Source organism: Cetorhinus maximus, chromosome 17 (genome assembly GCF_964194155.1).
Source record: "Cetorhinus maximus chromosome 17, sCetMax3.hap1.1, whole genome shotgun sequence".
Lineage (NCBI taxonomy): Eukaryota > Metazoa > Chordata > Chondrichthyes > Lamniformes > Cetorhinidae > Cetorhinus > Cetorhinus maximus.
In genome coordinates, this window is record NC_135895.1 from 55,162,160 (window position 1) to 55,178,580 (window position 16,421).

General features: G+C 41.3%; 1 protein-coding gene across 6 annotated transcripts in view; it reads left to right on the forward strand.

Annotated features, from left to right (window-relative positions):
* The window catches only part of efcab14 (EF-hand calcium binding domain 14), a 90,129-nt gene that overhangs the window by 14,792 nt on the left and 58,916 nt on the right, over positions 1-16,421 (forward strand). For all 6 annotated transcript variants that reach the window (XM_078561230.1, XM_078561234.1, XM_078561231.1 and 3 more), the window contains exon 3: positions 6,015-6,160. In XM_078561230.1, coding sequence (XP_078417356.1) covers positions 6,015-6,160 — 146 coding nt within the window. The remainder of the gene's footprint in view (positions 1-6,014; positions 6,161-16,421) is intronic.

A 16,421-nucleotide genomic window follows, 5' to 3' on the forward strand; every position in this document is an offset into this window, starting at 1 on the left:
AGATTGTTGAGTTCCTGGAATAAGCTTTGGCTATGGGTAAGAGGTAAACGTTATTAAGCAGCAAGCATTTTGTATAAAGTAATAGGCAGCAAAAGAAGCCAGCACTATTATTTTAATGGGTTTTTTTTAATTCCTTCATGAGATGTGGGTGGCACTGACTAGACCAGCATTTATTGCCCATCTCTAATTGCCCTTAAGAAGGTGGTAGTGAGCTGCTGCCTTGAATCGCAGCAGTCCATGTGGTGTAGGTATACCTACAATGCTGTTAGGTAGGGAATTCTAGGATTTTGACAAGGAACGGTGATATATTTCCAAGTCAGGATGGTGAGTGACATGGAGCGGAACTTCCAGGTGCTGGTGGTCATATCTGTCTGCTGTCCTTGTCCTTCTAGATGGGAGTGGTTGCAGGTTTGGTTGCTGTTTAAGGAGCCTTGGTGAGTTCCTGCAATGCATCTTGTAGGTAGTACACACTGCTGCCACTGTGTCGGTGCTGGAGGGAGTGAATGTTTGCGGATGGGGTGCCAATCAAGCGGGCTGCTTTGTCCTGGATGATGTCAAGCTTCTTGAGTGCTGTTGGAGCTGCACTCATCCGGGCAAGTGGAGAGTATTCCATCACATTCCTGATTTGTGCCTGGTAGATTATGGACAGGCTCTGGGAAGTCAGCATGTGTGTTACTCGCCACAGGATTTCTAGCCTCTGACCTGATCTTGTAGCTATAGTATTTCAGTTTCTGGTCAGTGGTACCCCCAGGATGTTGATAGTGGGGGATTCAGTCATGGTAATGCCATTGAATGGTAAGGGGCAATAGTTAGATTCTCTCTTCTTGGAGATGGTCCTTTCCTGGCACTTGTGTGGCACAAATGTCACTTGCCACTTGTCAGCCCAGGCCTGGGCATTGTCCAGGTCTTGCTAAATTTGAACATGGGCTGCTTTAGTTCTGAGGAGTCGCGAATGGTGCTGAACATTGTGCAATCATCAATGAACATCCCCTCTTGTGATGGAAGGAAGGTCATTGATGAATCAACTGAAGATGTTTGGGCCTAGGACACTATCCTGAGGAACTCCTTAAGTGATGTCCTGGAGCTGAGATGACTGACCTCCCACACCCATCTTCCTTTGTGCTAGGTATGATTAACCAGCGGAGAGTTTTCCCCCAACTCCTATTGATCCCGGTTTTGCTAGGGCTACTTGATGCTACACTCGGTCAAATGCTGCCTCGATGTCAAAGTCAGTCACTCTCACCTCACCTCGTGTCTATGTTTGAACCAAGGCTGTAACGAGGTCAGGAGCTGGGTGCTCCTGGCGAAAACCGAACTTAGCATCAGTGAGCACGTTATTGTAAGCAAGTGCCACTTGATAGCAATGTTGATGGCCCCTTTCATCACTATTCTGATCATGGAGAATAGATTGATGGGGCGGTAATTGGTTGGGTTGGATTTGTCCTGCTTTTTGTGTACAGGACATACCTGGGCAATTTTCCACATTGCCAGATAGATGCCAATGTTGAAGCTGTACTGGACCAGCTTGCCTAGGGGCACGGCAAGTTCTGGAGCACAAGTCTTCAGTACTATTGCTGGAATGTTGTCAGGGCCCATAGTATCCAGTGCCTTCAGCTGGTACCACGTGGAGTGAATTGAATTGGATGAAGACTGACTTTTGTGATGCTGGGGAACTCTGGAGGAAGCTGTGATGGATCATCCACTTGGCACTTCTGGCTGAAGATTTTTATGAATGTCTTATCTTTTGCACTGATGTGCTGGGCACCTCCATCATTGAGGTTGGGGATATTTGTGGGGCCTCCTCCCCCAGTGATTTGTTTAATTGTCCACCACCATTCATGACTGGATGTGACAGAACTGTGGAACTTAGATATGACTCGTTGGTTGTGGAATTGCTTAGCTCTGCCTGTCGCATGCTGCTTGTACTAGTTGGCACGCAAGTAGTTCTGTGTTGTAGCTTCACCAGGATGACACCTCAGTTTTATGTATGTTTAGTGCTGCTCCTGGTATGCCTTCCTACCCCCTTCGTTGAAACAGGGTCGATCCCCTGGCTTTGTGGTAACAGTAGAGTGGGGGATATGCCGGGCCATGAAGTTACAGATTGTGGTTGAGTACAGTGCTGCTGCTGATGGCCCACAACGCCTCATGGATGCCCAGCCTTGAGTTGCTGGATCTGTTCAAAATCTATCCCATTTAGCATGGTGGAGGGCATCCTCAATGTGAATGTGGGTCTTTTTTCCCACAAGGACTGTGTGGTGGTCGCTCCTGCTGATACTATAATGGACAGATGCATCTGCCGCAGGTAGCTTGGTGAGGATGAGGTCAAGTATGTTTTTCTCTCTTGGTTCCCTCACCACCTGCCACAGACCCAGTCTAGCAGCTGTGTCCTTTAGGACTCAGCTAGCTTGGTCTGTAGTGGTGCTACCAAGCCACTCTTGGTGATGCACATTGAAGCCGCCCACACAGAGTATTATCTGTGCCCTTTCCACCCTCAGTACTTCCTCCAAGTGGGGTTCAACATGGAGGAGCACTGATTCATCAACTGAGGGAGGGTGGTACATGATAATCAGCAGGTTTCCTTGCCCATGTTGACTTGATGCCATGAGACTTCATGGGGACTGGGAATCAATGTTGAGGACTCCCAGGGTAACTCCCTCCTTACTGTGCCTCCACCTTTGCTGGGTCTGTCCTGCTGGTGGGGCAGGTCATACACAGGGAAGGTGACGGTGGTGTCTGGGACTTTCCCTGTAAGGTATGTTTCCATGAGTGTGACTATGTCAGGCTGTTGCTTGACTAGTCTGTGAGACAGCTTCCCCAATTTTGGCATTAGCCCCCAGATGTTACTATGATGTTATTGAGTCACATGTAGGCCAGACTGGGTAAGGACTGCAGATTTCCTTCCCTAAAAGGCATTAGTCAACCAGATGGGTTTTTATGATAATCGATGATAGTTTCCTGGTCACCATTACTGAGACTAACTTTCAATTGCAGATAGAATTTAAATTCCACCATGTACTCTGATGGGATTTGAACCCTGGTGTTCCTCGTCCAGTGACATCACTACGCCACCGTCTTCCCCCTTAACACCTATTATATGCAAGTTGCTATAATAATAGACTGTAGTAGGTAAGCATAGTACTGATTGTCACATTGGCTGACTTTTTAAAATAAATTCATTCACGGGATGTGGGCTTCGCTGGCTAGAACAGTATTTATTGCCCACCCCTAGTTGCTCTTGAGAAGGTGGTGGTGAGCTGCCTTCTTGAACTGCTTCGAGAGCGGCAATCCTTTCCATTACTGGCACAGACGAATAGCATTGATATGAGGTCCACTATGTTTTTTCCTTCCAGTGGGCTTTCTTTTCCGCCATCTGGTTATTTCTTTTGTCCTTTGCTTTTTCCAAGCCCTTCCTAACTGCTTGTCTCCAGGCAATCCGCTCAGCAGAGAGGACTTCCCATCCATCAACTCTGATCCTAGTCAACTTGAAGTCTTGTTTGCAGACACCCTTGTATTGTCGCGTGGGTGACCCGTTGGTCTTGTACCAATAGCAAGCTTACCTTAGTGCGTGTCTCTGGGTGTGTGGCCGTCATCCATTCTGCTCGCATGATCCAACCAACGGAGTCGTCGCTGACTCAGGGCAAATGTGTTGGGGATCCTTGCATGCTGGTGTACTTGCCAGGAGATGCCTGGTATTTGTCTGAGGCAGTGGAGGTGGAAGCTGTTCAGCCGCTTTTCCTGGCATACATAAGTTCTCCATGCCTTGCTGTAAAGGAGGGTGCTGAGAACACGAGCCTGATACACAAACAGCTTTGTATTTTCGGTTAGTTTGCTGTTGGCTCTCACTCAACTTCTCAGCTTTGACATGATGGCTGTGGCCTTGGAAATCCTGGTGCTGATTTCAGCATCAAGGGACATGAAACTGTCATTGTTGATGGAAGGTAGAGTCTTTATGTCCTGGCCTATAACTTTGTTCTTCCTGACACTGATTCTCAGCCCAAACTAGACTAATTTGGGTTTAGGGTTTGAATGTTAAATTTTGAGAGGTGGTGGAAACCAGTTTGGTTAGATTATTTGGGCAGATGGATTGTCAAGGCATAACATGCAGTGTAGGCTTTTTCCTTCCTCTGCAGCTATTCTCAAGAATAAAAAAAAATTTGAATGACATTACAAATATTGCTATTCCAGCTGAAACTGCTCCATTCTCATATTCCTGGCACCTGATGTGTGACTGAAGCACATTGCCCCTCTTCATGGATCTTCTATGATCTGCATGACTAGTTAATTAAATATGAAGTGTAAGAGCCTTTGCCAACTTTCTATTATAAATTCCTATAACCACATTTAAACTGAAAACTATCATGTAAACTTGTTATGCTTTAATTACACCCTTTCAGTAACACCTCAGCTTATAATGCAGAGAATCTCTGTACCCCAGCCAGCTCCACTTCCCAAATTGCCATCAGTTTTGCTATTTATATATTATCCAAAGATTATGTAACAATAGAGCAGGAAAACCATTTGAGGGGAGAGGATGACATAATGGTATTGTCACTTGACTGGTATTCCAGAGACCCAGGGTAATGCCACGGTAGATGGTGAAATTTGAATTCAATAAAAACCTGGAATTAACAGTCATGAAACCATTGCCAATTGTCATAAAAACCTATCTGGTTCATTAATGTCCTTTAGGGAAGGAAATCTGCTGTTCTTATCTGGCCTGGCCTACATGTGACTCCAGACCCACAGCAATGCCCTCTGAACAAGGGCATTTGGGGAATAAATGCTGGCCTAGCCAGTGACACCCACATCCCATGAATGAATTTTAAAAAAATAGAGCAGGAAAATCATTGATGTACTGATTAAATAGTTTTGAGAGATACTGGCTAAATATTTGGCTGGGAACGTATTGCCTGAAAGGATGGAAGCAGATTCAATAGGAACTTTCAAAGGGCAATTGCATAAAACTTTTTTAAAAAAGGAAAAAAAATAGCAGGAGTATGAGACTAATTGGTAGTATTTCCATAGGCTCAAGCAGGGATCATGATGGACCAAATGGCCTCCTGTGCTTTATAATTCTGTGATAATGTTTGCTATAAAAGAGGACTGAATTAAATATGCACACCTTATTCTCCCACCTTCTTAATTTGGAAACTGCACATGCTGGTGACTCTGTGCAATGCCATGTACAATACCATGATAGTTGATTAGTGAAGACTGTAAAGTCCCCGTTGGAACAATGAGATATTCAGTATCTACATTTGCCTGCAATAACACAGGAAACTTGTCAGAAGCAATCCTTGTAGGAATGCCTTTGCTAAATTTTTGTTGCTATTAGTAAGTATCAATTTTGGTGTAAGGAGTTCTAATTAAAGTAGCGTTTTGTAATTGCCAAGTTGGTACATTGTGCAGTAGTTATCTATTTAAAACTACTAGGACCAGCCCTACCACGTATTTATAGACAAGTTGTAATGTTAATGTACAAAGGTGAGGACCCTTTTATTTCTGAGAACTGCATATTTTGATCAGCACTCCATCGTTCGGCATAGAAAATAGCAGTTGATGTTTCTCCTACTGTGCCTGTAAAAATTGCTCTGCTCCAAGCTCAGAAAAACATCCCCTTCTGCACCAATGATACAATTGTAACATTTTTCTATTTCTTACACAACCAGTATGTGGCTGCTGAACGAGATTGACAGTTATTGCCAAATTAGCAGTTTTATGTTGTGACGCCATGGCTTTTGGCACCTAAATTGCAACTACCCAAGCGCTTAACAAAAGAACTTGCAATTAACAGACAGAAGAAATTTTCATTCCCATTATGTTGGATGTGAATCTGTATCTCAGCATTCAGCTGACTGCATTGTCTAATTTTTCCAAAACACAAAGCTGGTATGGAGCTAAAAATTTGAGCTGATTTAATGAAGCAAATTTTAATTAGACTCTTTATGCTTTTTATATAGTTTGTATTTCTGCACGTTTTAGCCCTAAAACTGGAATCTGTTTTATCCTTTTAGTGGAATCTAGTCAAAAGACCTCGTTTAGTGACATTCCAAAGCTAAATGAAGACCTCCTTGCAGTCCAGAAGGACCTTACCAACATAGACACTGGAGACAGAGGGATTAGCAAAATATGGACCAACATCACTGAGTTGAATAAGCAAGTAAGCAAATGAGGATCTTATTATTCATCAGTGTGCAGTATTTGCACAATGGAGAACAAACAGCCTGGCAGAATTTAAATGTTGAACATTTACTATCAAATCTTTTATTATCTTTCAGGTTACAAGAATAATATTCATTTATATGAACAAGCAATGTGCTGGAAGTCTGAAATAAAAACAGAAAATGCTGGACATACTCAGGTCAGACAACATCTGTGGAGAGAGAGAGAGAGAAAAATAATTATATGTTTCAGATCGATCACCTGAACTGTTCTGATGAAAAGTCATCAAGCCGAAATATTCATACTGTTTCTCACTTCACAGATGATGCCTGGCTTGCTGAGTATTTCCAGCACTTTGCTTTATTTCAATTATATGGAGCTATATTCAATACATTCCTCACTAACCATGTGTCTAATTAGATTTAACAGGAAATCAAAACGAGTAATAGACACCATTATTGGGCATGTAATCTCATTAGTTGTTTTTGCATGCTCTATGCATATGTACTTTTTGTTGATGAAATGATAGGGTGAAAAGCAGAGAATGCAAGTGTTTTTGATTGTTGCGAGGGCTTTGTTTACTGAATGGTGACAGATAGTAAGTAAATATACATAAGTGAAGTGTATTTACCTGTATTGTGTGAGAGTATATAAGGAGTTTTCTATTAAAATTAATGCATGTGGCTAAAATAGTTTCAACATAGCAACATCTACTAAGTCAATTTCTATTGGACAACAATGATGTAGAATAATTAAAGCAAAATGTTTATATAGACGCGTTGAAAATTGTTTAACATTTCTAAATTATGTTTAAATAAATCTTTTTATATTTTAAACTTTGCTATGTCCGTTTGTATTTAGGCAGAAAAAATTTAGTTCATAACCTAGCAAAATGATCATGAGGTTTTTGATACAGAATATCTTTTTTGGTACATTTTGATTTCTGAAGATCAGGATACTGAAGAAAATCAAATATAATCTTATGGTTTATATTCCTATATCCTGACACACTTAAATAGAATGATGGTGTCACTTAACCAATTTTTGATGTACTAAACAGAATAGGACAATTAGTGCAGCTGGTGTGCTGTCTGGTTATAATAGAACATAACCTAAGAACTAGGACAAAAACAGAAACAGAAATACCTGGAAAAACTCAGCAGGTCTGGCAGCATCGGCGGAGAAGAGCACAGTTGACGTTTCGAGTCCTCATGACCCTTCAACAGAACAGGGTCGTGAGGACTAGAAAAGTCAACTGTGCTCTTCTCCGCCGATGCTGCCAGACCTGCTGAGTTTTTCCAGGTATTTCTGTTTCTGTTTTTGTTTTGGATTTCCAGCATCCACAATTTTTTGTTTTTACCTAAGAACTAAGAGCAGGAGTAGGCAATTCAGCCCTTCGAGCCTGCCCCGCCATTCAATACGATCATGGCTGGTCTCATTTTGGCCTCAACTCCAATTTCCTGCCCCCTCCCTATAATCTTTCAACCCGTTACTAATTAAAAATCCTGCCTATCTCCTCCTCAATTTTATTCAGCGGCCCGGCATCCACTGCACTCTGAGGTAGTGAATTCCACAGATTCACGACCCTTTGAGAAAAGTAATTCCTCCTCATCACTGATTTAAATCTACCACCCCTTAGCCTAAAACTATGGCCTCTTGTTCTAGAATGCCCCACAAGGGGAAACATCCGCTCCATGTCTACTTTGTCTATCCCCTTTAGCATCTTATATACCTCAATTAGATCTCCTCTCATCCTTCTAAACTCTAGCGAGTATAGGCCTAAACTGCTCAATCTCTCCTCATAAGACAAACCCTGCATCTCTGGAATCAATCTAGTGAACCGCCTCCAATGCCACTACATCCTTCCTGAAGTAAGGGGACCAAACCTGTACTCCAGGTGCGGTCTCACCAATGCCTTGTACAGTTGCAACAACACTTACCTATTTTTATACTCTATTCCTTTAGCAATAAATTCCAAAATTCCATTTGCCTTCCTTATTACCTGCTGTACTTGCATACTAGCTTTCAGCGATTCATGCACGAGGACACCCAGAACCCTCTGCACTGAAGCATTCTGAAGTTTCTCTCCATTTAAATAATAAGTCGCCTTTTTATTCTTCTGACCAAAATGGATAAGCTCACACTTATCCACGTTAAACTCCATCTGCCAAATTTTGGCGCATTTGCCTAATCTGTCCACATCCATTTGTAAATTTCTTATTTCTTCATTGCAACTTACTTTTCCACCTATTTTGGTGTCATCTGCAAATTTAGCTATGGTACCTTCTATCCCTGAATCCATTAATATAGATTTTAAATAGGTGGGGCCCAAGGACCGAACCCTGTTGCACCCCACTAGTTACAGCTTGCCATCCAGACTCTGCTTTCTGTTGGTTAGCCAATCCTCTATCCAAGCTAATATATTTCCCCCAACTCCATGTGATCTTATCTTGTGTATTAATCTTTTGTGCGGCACCTTATCAAAGGACTTCTGGAAGCCCAGATATACTACATCTACAGGATCCCCATTATCCACTTTGCTTGTCACATCTTCAAAGAACTCTAGCAAATTAGTCAAACACGGTTTACTCTTCATAAAACCATGCTGACTCTGATGGATTGCATTTTGACTTTCCAAATGCCCCATTACTACTTCCTTAATAATGGATTCCAACAATTTCCCAACAGCAGACGTTAAACTAACTGATCTATAGTTTCCTACTTTCTGCCTCCTCCCCCACCAACCTTTTTAAATAAGGGTGTTATATTAGCATTTTTCCAATCCACTGGAACCTTTCCAGGATCCATGAAATTTTGGAATATTATAGCCAATGCATCCAATATCTCCGCTGCCACTTCCTTTAAGACCCTGGGATGTAGGCCATCGGGTCCTGGGGGCTTGTCACCCTTTAATCCCAATGGTTTGCTCAGTGCTTTTTCTCTAGTGATGGTGATTGTTCTAAGTTCCTCCTCCTCTATACCCTCTGCGCTACCTGTTACTCTTGGGGTGGTATTTATGTCCTCCACCGTGAAAACTGAGGCAAAATATTGATTAAGCGTCTCTGCCATTTCTGCGTTCCCCACTATTAATCCCCAATCTCATCCTCCAAGGGAGCAACATTTATTTTAGCTACCCTCTTTCCTTTTATATACTTGTAGAAGCTTTTGATGCCAGTTTTTACATTTTGCACTAATTTTCTTTCATAATTTACCTTTGCTCTTTTTATTTTTTTTTAGTAACCCTTTGTAGATCTTTAAAAGTTTCCCAATCTTCCAGCCTGCCATTGACCTTTGCAATTTGGTATGCCTTAGTTTTTGCCTTCATGTTATCTTTAACTTCCTTGCTTAGCCATGGATGCTTTTTCCCCCTCTTGCCATCTTTCTTCCTCTTTGGAATATATTTTATTTGGGAGAAATTGAATATCTCCTGTGAAGACACCACTATCGTATTTTGGAGTACTACATTTCAGAATTAGTATTGGAATTTAATGAATTGCAATTCTCTTGAATTTTGATAGGAAATAGATGGTGAACTACTACAAAGAATTTAATGTTAAATGTGTTCGAAATATCCAACCTTTTGGAGCCTTGACAGTCTTAACGTTTGACTTTCTTCAATCAATTTTCCAGTTACAGTTTTAATGCTTATAAAACTGAAAGGGGTATAGTGCTTTTAATTCAGCACTTTCTTTTTAAAGGGAGGTACCAGAAAGCAAATTTAATTTCAATGTTTGAACTCTTTCTAGTGTTCTCTAGCATCTTAAAGGTTATATCTTTTTTTTTAAATCTAGCGCTACTCAATTCAACATTTGGAGTTTTCCAATCTCTGATCTCCTGCAGTGAATTTACCATACAGACACAATCTCCCTTTCAATGATTTTTAGGACCCGGTGGTTCAAAAATACAATAGGAAAATATATTTTTGCAAACCTTGGATCATTCAATGGATATCTGTATGCTATTAAAAATAATGTGGATTGAAGGCAGTAGGAGGTGCATGAGGTAAATACATTAGAGGCCAGAATCAGGAATGAAGAATTGGAGGGGACTTAAGGATTGCAGGAGATCACAACAATTAGCAACGCGAGGCTACGAAGAGACTTGGTGCAGAATTGGGTTCCGGCAGGGTCACTCAGCTCCTGACCTCATTACAGCCTTGGTTCAAACATGGACTCAAGCTGAACTCGAGGTTAGAGTGACTGCCCTTGACATCAAGGCAGCATTTGGCCGAGTGTGGCATCAGGCAGCTCTAGCAAAACTGGAGTCAATGGAAATCAGGCGGAAAACACTGCTGGTTGGAGTCATACCTAGCACAAAGAAAGATGGTTGTGATTGTTGGAGGTCAGTCATCTCCGTTCCAGGACATCACTTAAGGATTTGGTCAGGATAGTGTCCTAGGCCCAACCATCTTCAGCTGATTCATCAATGACCTTCCTTCCATCATAAGGTCAGAAGTGGGAATGTTTGCTGATAATTGCACAATGCTCAGCATCATTTGCGCCAACTCAGATACTGAAGCAGCCCATGTCCAAATGTAGCAAGACTTGGGCAACATCCAGGCTTGGGCTGACAAGTGGCAAGTAACATTCGTGCCACACAAGTGCCAGGCAATGACCATCTCCAACAAGAGAGAATCTAGCCATCGCCCTTTGACATTCAATGGCACAGGCATCACTGAATCCCCCACTATCAACACCCTTGGGGTTACCATTGACCAGAAACTGAACTGGACTAGCCATATAAATACTGTAGCTACAAGAGCAGGTTAGAGGCTAGAATCCTGTGACGAGTAACTCACCTCATGACTCCCCAAAGCCTGTCCGCTATCTACAAGGCACAAGTCAGGAGTGTTCTGGAATACTCTCCACTTGCTAGATGAGTGCAGCTCCAACAACGCTCAAGAAGCTTGACACCATCCAGCACAAAGCAGACCACTTGAGGGGCATCCCATCCACAAACATTCACTCTCTCTACCACCGATGCACAGTGGCAGCAGTGTGCACCATCTACGACAAGATGCACTGCAAGAACTCACCAAGGCTCCTTCGACAGCACCTTCCAAACCCACAACTAGAAACACAAGGGCAACAGACAGATGAGAACACCACAACCTGGAAGTTCCCCTCCAAGCCACCGACCATCCTGACTTGGAAATATATTGCCGTTCCTTCACTGTCATTGGGTCAAAATCCTGGGACTCCCTCCCTAACAGCACTGTGGGTGTACATACACCACAGGGACTGCAGCGGCTCTGCCATTGTGTGCATCCCCACCAAAGCCAAAGACAGCAATAGATGGTTATGGTTCACCTTTTTATCTTTCCGTTTTAGTTTCCTGTGCTGTCCTGAATGTACGTATGCTGCAGATTGTGTGGTAAAACATCTCTGGTTTCTGAAGTATGGCTTTCGTATGCAGTCAACCATGATTCTTACTGAAATGGCACTATTGCTAAAGTACAGAGAATCCTGTTCTGGTTCTCTCCTCCCCAACTCTTAACAGAAGCTGTCCTACTGAAGCTCCTGCCGACCACCTCTTTGTACCTTTTCCTCAATGCCCCTGTTTCACCTTCCTGTTCTTTGGTCATCTATCCATTTTAAGCCCCTGTCCTTGCCAGTACTTTGTTCCTGCTGCCTGGTGTCCCATTGTGCCCCATCATCTTCCAGTCTAAGTCTAACGGTAAGCTCTGTCTGCCTTATTAACTAATCAAGTCTCATCCCCTACTGAGCACTTTACTTGAAGGTGCTCAACTTGCTCTGCCCCCTCCCATTTGTTCAATCATGTCCTGTAAAGTTTGGGGCTTGGTCCATTTTTTCAGTTGCTCCCAAAGCATGTTGCCTAACTTCAGCAAAAAAAATTACTTGGCTCAGACCAGTAGGTTAAAAGGAGAAGTGACATGTTATGGACTAAGGGGAAGTTAGTGACTGTGGAGGTGATATATGTTGGGAAGCAAGGGGTAGTAGAGGAAGATACTGCAAGCCTAGCAAGGTGGGTAAAGGATTGCAAAGGCATGATAGGAGAACATATTCTGATGTTGGGTAGGTGAGGGCAGTATAAGAGAAGGTGGTGGAGGAGTGGGGATTTAGGAAGTCAAGCACTATGGAGTGAACGTGTGACGTTTTGCATAATAATCAAGAATATTACTTGGGGTGTCAAGGTGCAGTTGGTTGTGGGGGGGTGTCGGGGGAAGTGTGGGCCGTAGTTGAGTAGTAGAGCAAGGTGTTCAAGGTGATATTGGACAAACAGTTGGTGATATGTTAAGTGGTCAGTGGGCTACTTGATCATGTTCTCCATCCATAGCTATACATTAAAAATGTGGACAAGAGTAAAAAGAAATATTAGTAAGCAATTTCATGGAGGTAAAGGTGGCATTAATGGGAGTAGCGAACTAATTACCTAGCTGGCTTTCTTTTTTTGCTCAGTGACCCATTCAACAAACAAAAGAATTGCACAACTGCTCGAGCTGCTCTTCAACCCAGCTCACGGTAACAAAAAATTACAATATTGATTTTAAAAATGTTCCCACCCAGTTCCATCTTCAGCTCTCAAGTTTTTAATATTCCTGGTCCATTCCCAACATCCCCATAATTAATTTGAGTACTTTCTCCTTTTTGATTCATCAATGCATGTTATGCAACGGTATTCTATTTATTCCTTTTAAATATATTTTTAGTTTTAATGCAGTCTTCTTTAATTAAATCTCCAATTCTTTACCAAATTTTTGAGCAACAAAATTTTATTTAATTCATAAATTTATTGCAATCGTTTTCAAACAAAAAGCTGCTGCTTTTTGTTTCATTTATATCTGTGTATTACATTAAATTCCCAGCCCTAATATTAAATTACTTTATTTTAAATCAAACCAATTTAATAACTACTATATAGTAAATATTGGCAGAAATCTTCATTGCTATAAATGTACACTGTTTCTATTTTCAGAAAATTTGTCAACACAACAAGAAAACCATTAAGTAATTTATTAAAATTAATATAGTTTAATTTATAACTGTCTACAGTAAAGATATTCATGAGATTCATCTTTATTTCCATAAAGATCTTGCATTGAATGTTGTAAATTGCTGGAACCTTCCAGGCACTCTAACCCTACAGCAGCCACCTTGCCCTGTACAGATTGCCAACATAGGAAATCTCAAGATCAGGACATTTCTTCCTCAATGGAAAAGGATAGCAACGAGATAGGAAACCAAACTGAACTGAAATCATATTCTGCTGGTAGGGGTCCAGCATTAAACATCCCTAGGTGAGGAAAAAGAAAAAGGAACACTGGAGATGATACAGCCCACCCTGAAGTATTTGGCTCACTCTTCTGGCTTACTGTATCTACACTGAATCATTTTGAAAATAAGAACACCTGATGCAAGCCCCTTGTGTGACCTTAATTTACAGCTCTTACTGTACTATTTTCAAACATCAAAACTCCAGATAAGAAAGAGTATCCTCTGGCTGAACCCTTCATCTTGTAACTTTCCATATTGCCTGATTTTTATAATTACAGCTGTCCAAATCAAGTACTTAACCTGTGTTCAATCATTTTAAATTCATCTGCTTAAACTGGAAGCAAAGATAAAGGCCTGAATTTGCTGTAATAATAATGGAGAGACTATCAACATTTGCCATTTTTGTAAGGACTATGACATCAACTGTGCACATGCAGACACTAGAAACTAAATGTGGAAATCCAGAAATTACTGTCACAGTTACTCTGTTCCTCCACAGGGTGTACTGTTGCTGGTTGCCCGGCTCCATCCCTCATTATCCACTAGCTGTGTGATTATAATTTGCTGTAGAATAATTTGGACATCTGGTGTTGAACATGTTGGCCTCCTTATTGTCTTTCCATGGGAGGAAAGCTCGAGATAATCAGAGATTCCTAGGAGTGGCTGAATTTGAGGGTGTATCATTTTGATTTTTTTTTGGTTGGAAAAACGTCAATGAAAATTACTTAAACATGTATTTGGACGACATTTATTTAGTCTGCCAGCTTCTAAGATGACTTTCTGGAGCAATGATTCCACTAAATCAAATTAAAATTTACTGGTAGCTGAATAAGTTCATATGTAAATTTTAGGTGGTGGTGTGTTACAGTTCACTCAGGGTCAGAGTTACTGTGGCAACATGCACTTTTATGTGGGCTACAGGGAAAGGGCAGGAGAATGGGATTACCTAAATGGCTCTTGCAGTAGAGTTGGCATAAGCTTGATGGGCCAATTGGCTGCCTCCTGTACTGTACTGTAACCATTCTATAATTCAGAGTATGTAACTTGGGGGATTTCTTACCTAGCAAGTCTGCTTACAGTTTGAAGTGGTTATGTTACCGCAGTCAACTCTTGTGCTAGATTCCTTTTAATTTATAATATACTAACAGCACATCTAGGAATCATAAGATTAATCATTGGAATGTTGGATTTGTAGACTTATGATGTTGCCATTTTGACTATTATGATGTCAGCTATTTTGAGCTTTGAGTTTTTTTGAGTTTTTTCTCCCCTTCTCTTGACCGTGCCTTGTGCTGTAAGTTCCAGAAATCCCCACGACCTTTCTCAAATGGCCTTTTTCCATTTCTACTTCGTCAGCATTGGCAGGCTATTCAACAACAGCAGCCTAGTCCTGTCCTTACACACGTTTTCACTTTCCAATAATCAACATGGAGCACCTTAGTACCCCCACCCCCACTCCACACCCCCAACCTCTTAAAGGTACTGAGGCCATATTGTATCCTTTGGACTGGCTGCAGTCAGCTAACAAAAATCAGCACTTGAGTTTTCTGAAATGTATGCTTTAGCTCCATATAACTATTTTTATTTGATGTGAAATTAAGAATCAACTGGTATGAAACATGGCTTTCCCATAGTGAATTACAGTTTTATGGAATTATTAAGCAATTTAGTAACACTACTCATATGTTCACTCATGTTTCTTATTTTAAGTAGTAGCTCTGGCAGATTTTAAAAAAATGCTTTTCTTCCCTGATCTTACATTTACAATAAATATATGGAATAGAACAAAATTATTTATGCAGAATGCTGCTCTTTTTGTGAAAATGTGAAACTTACAATACAGTGCTGCATTAGATTCATATTCATTATCCCCTTCTACAGCAGATATTGTGTCCTCAAGTGATATAATTCTCCTGCTTTGTTCCTTCTATTGTGGAACTATTGTAGGATTAAAAAGCAAAAAAAGGCAAGGTAAAAAAAATTATGCTGGAATTATTTTTATTCATTCTTGAGATGTGGGCATCGCTGGCTAGGCCAGCATTTATTGCCCATCCCTAATTGCCCTTGTTCAGAGGGCATTTAAGAGTCAACCACATTTCTGTGGGTCTGGAGCCACATGTAGGCCAGACTAGGTAAGGACAGCAGATTTCCTTTCCTAAAGGACATTAGTGAACCAGATGGGTCTTTACAACAATCGACAACGGTTTCATGGTCATCATCATCAGACTTTTAATTCCAGATTCTAATTGAATTCAAATTGCACCATCTGCCATGGCGGGATTCAAACCTGGGTCCCCAGAGCACTACCCCATGGTCCCTGGATTATTAGTCCAGCAACAATGCCACTATGCCATCGCCTCTCCCGATTTGATTTATGTAGAGTTGAGTTAACATGTGGAGTGTGTCAGCATACCAAAATGCTACACCATGGGCATGGTGTGTGGATTCTTAGACCAAATATTGGGTGTTTGATCTTGGTTGGGTTGATATATGAAGGGCGCTTCCCTCATTGGTGAGTCATTTCAACCTCTCAGCAATTTACAGAGCCTTTAAAGTCCTGAAACCAGGATACTTGCATATGTACCTGTTGTTCATTGCGATAGCAGTGATGAGCTGTTTCTCTCAAAGCATTTTTTGGGATAATTAACTAAATCTGCGGGAAATGATTTTAAACTAGTTTGGGGGTTTGAGGCGGGGAGGTTGGAGAGGTCCACTTCATTGAGAGAGATTGAGGGAGCAGGTACCTTGGAATAAAAAGTAATTTTGATCTATAAAGTTCAGTGATGAGTGAGGCAAGGTGGACTTAAAAAAAGATCAATCTGGAAAAGGTATAAGAAACAAAATTGGTGAACTAGAGGCAATATATTAAATTAGATTAAAGTATAAAATTATGACGGTAGTGACTAACACATGGCTGTAGATGGGTTAGGATTGACAATTATTGCTGGGTATAAACATTTCAGGAGAGATAGGGAAAGAAGGGAGGAGGGATAACACTCACTGAGGGATGGCACTCATTGTACG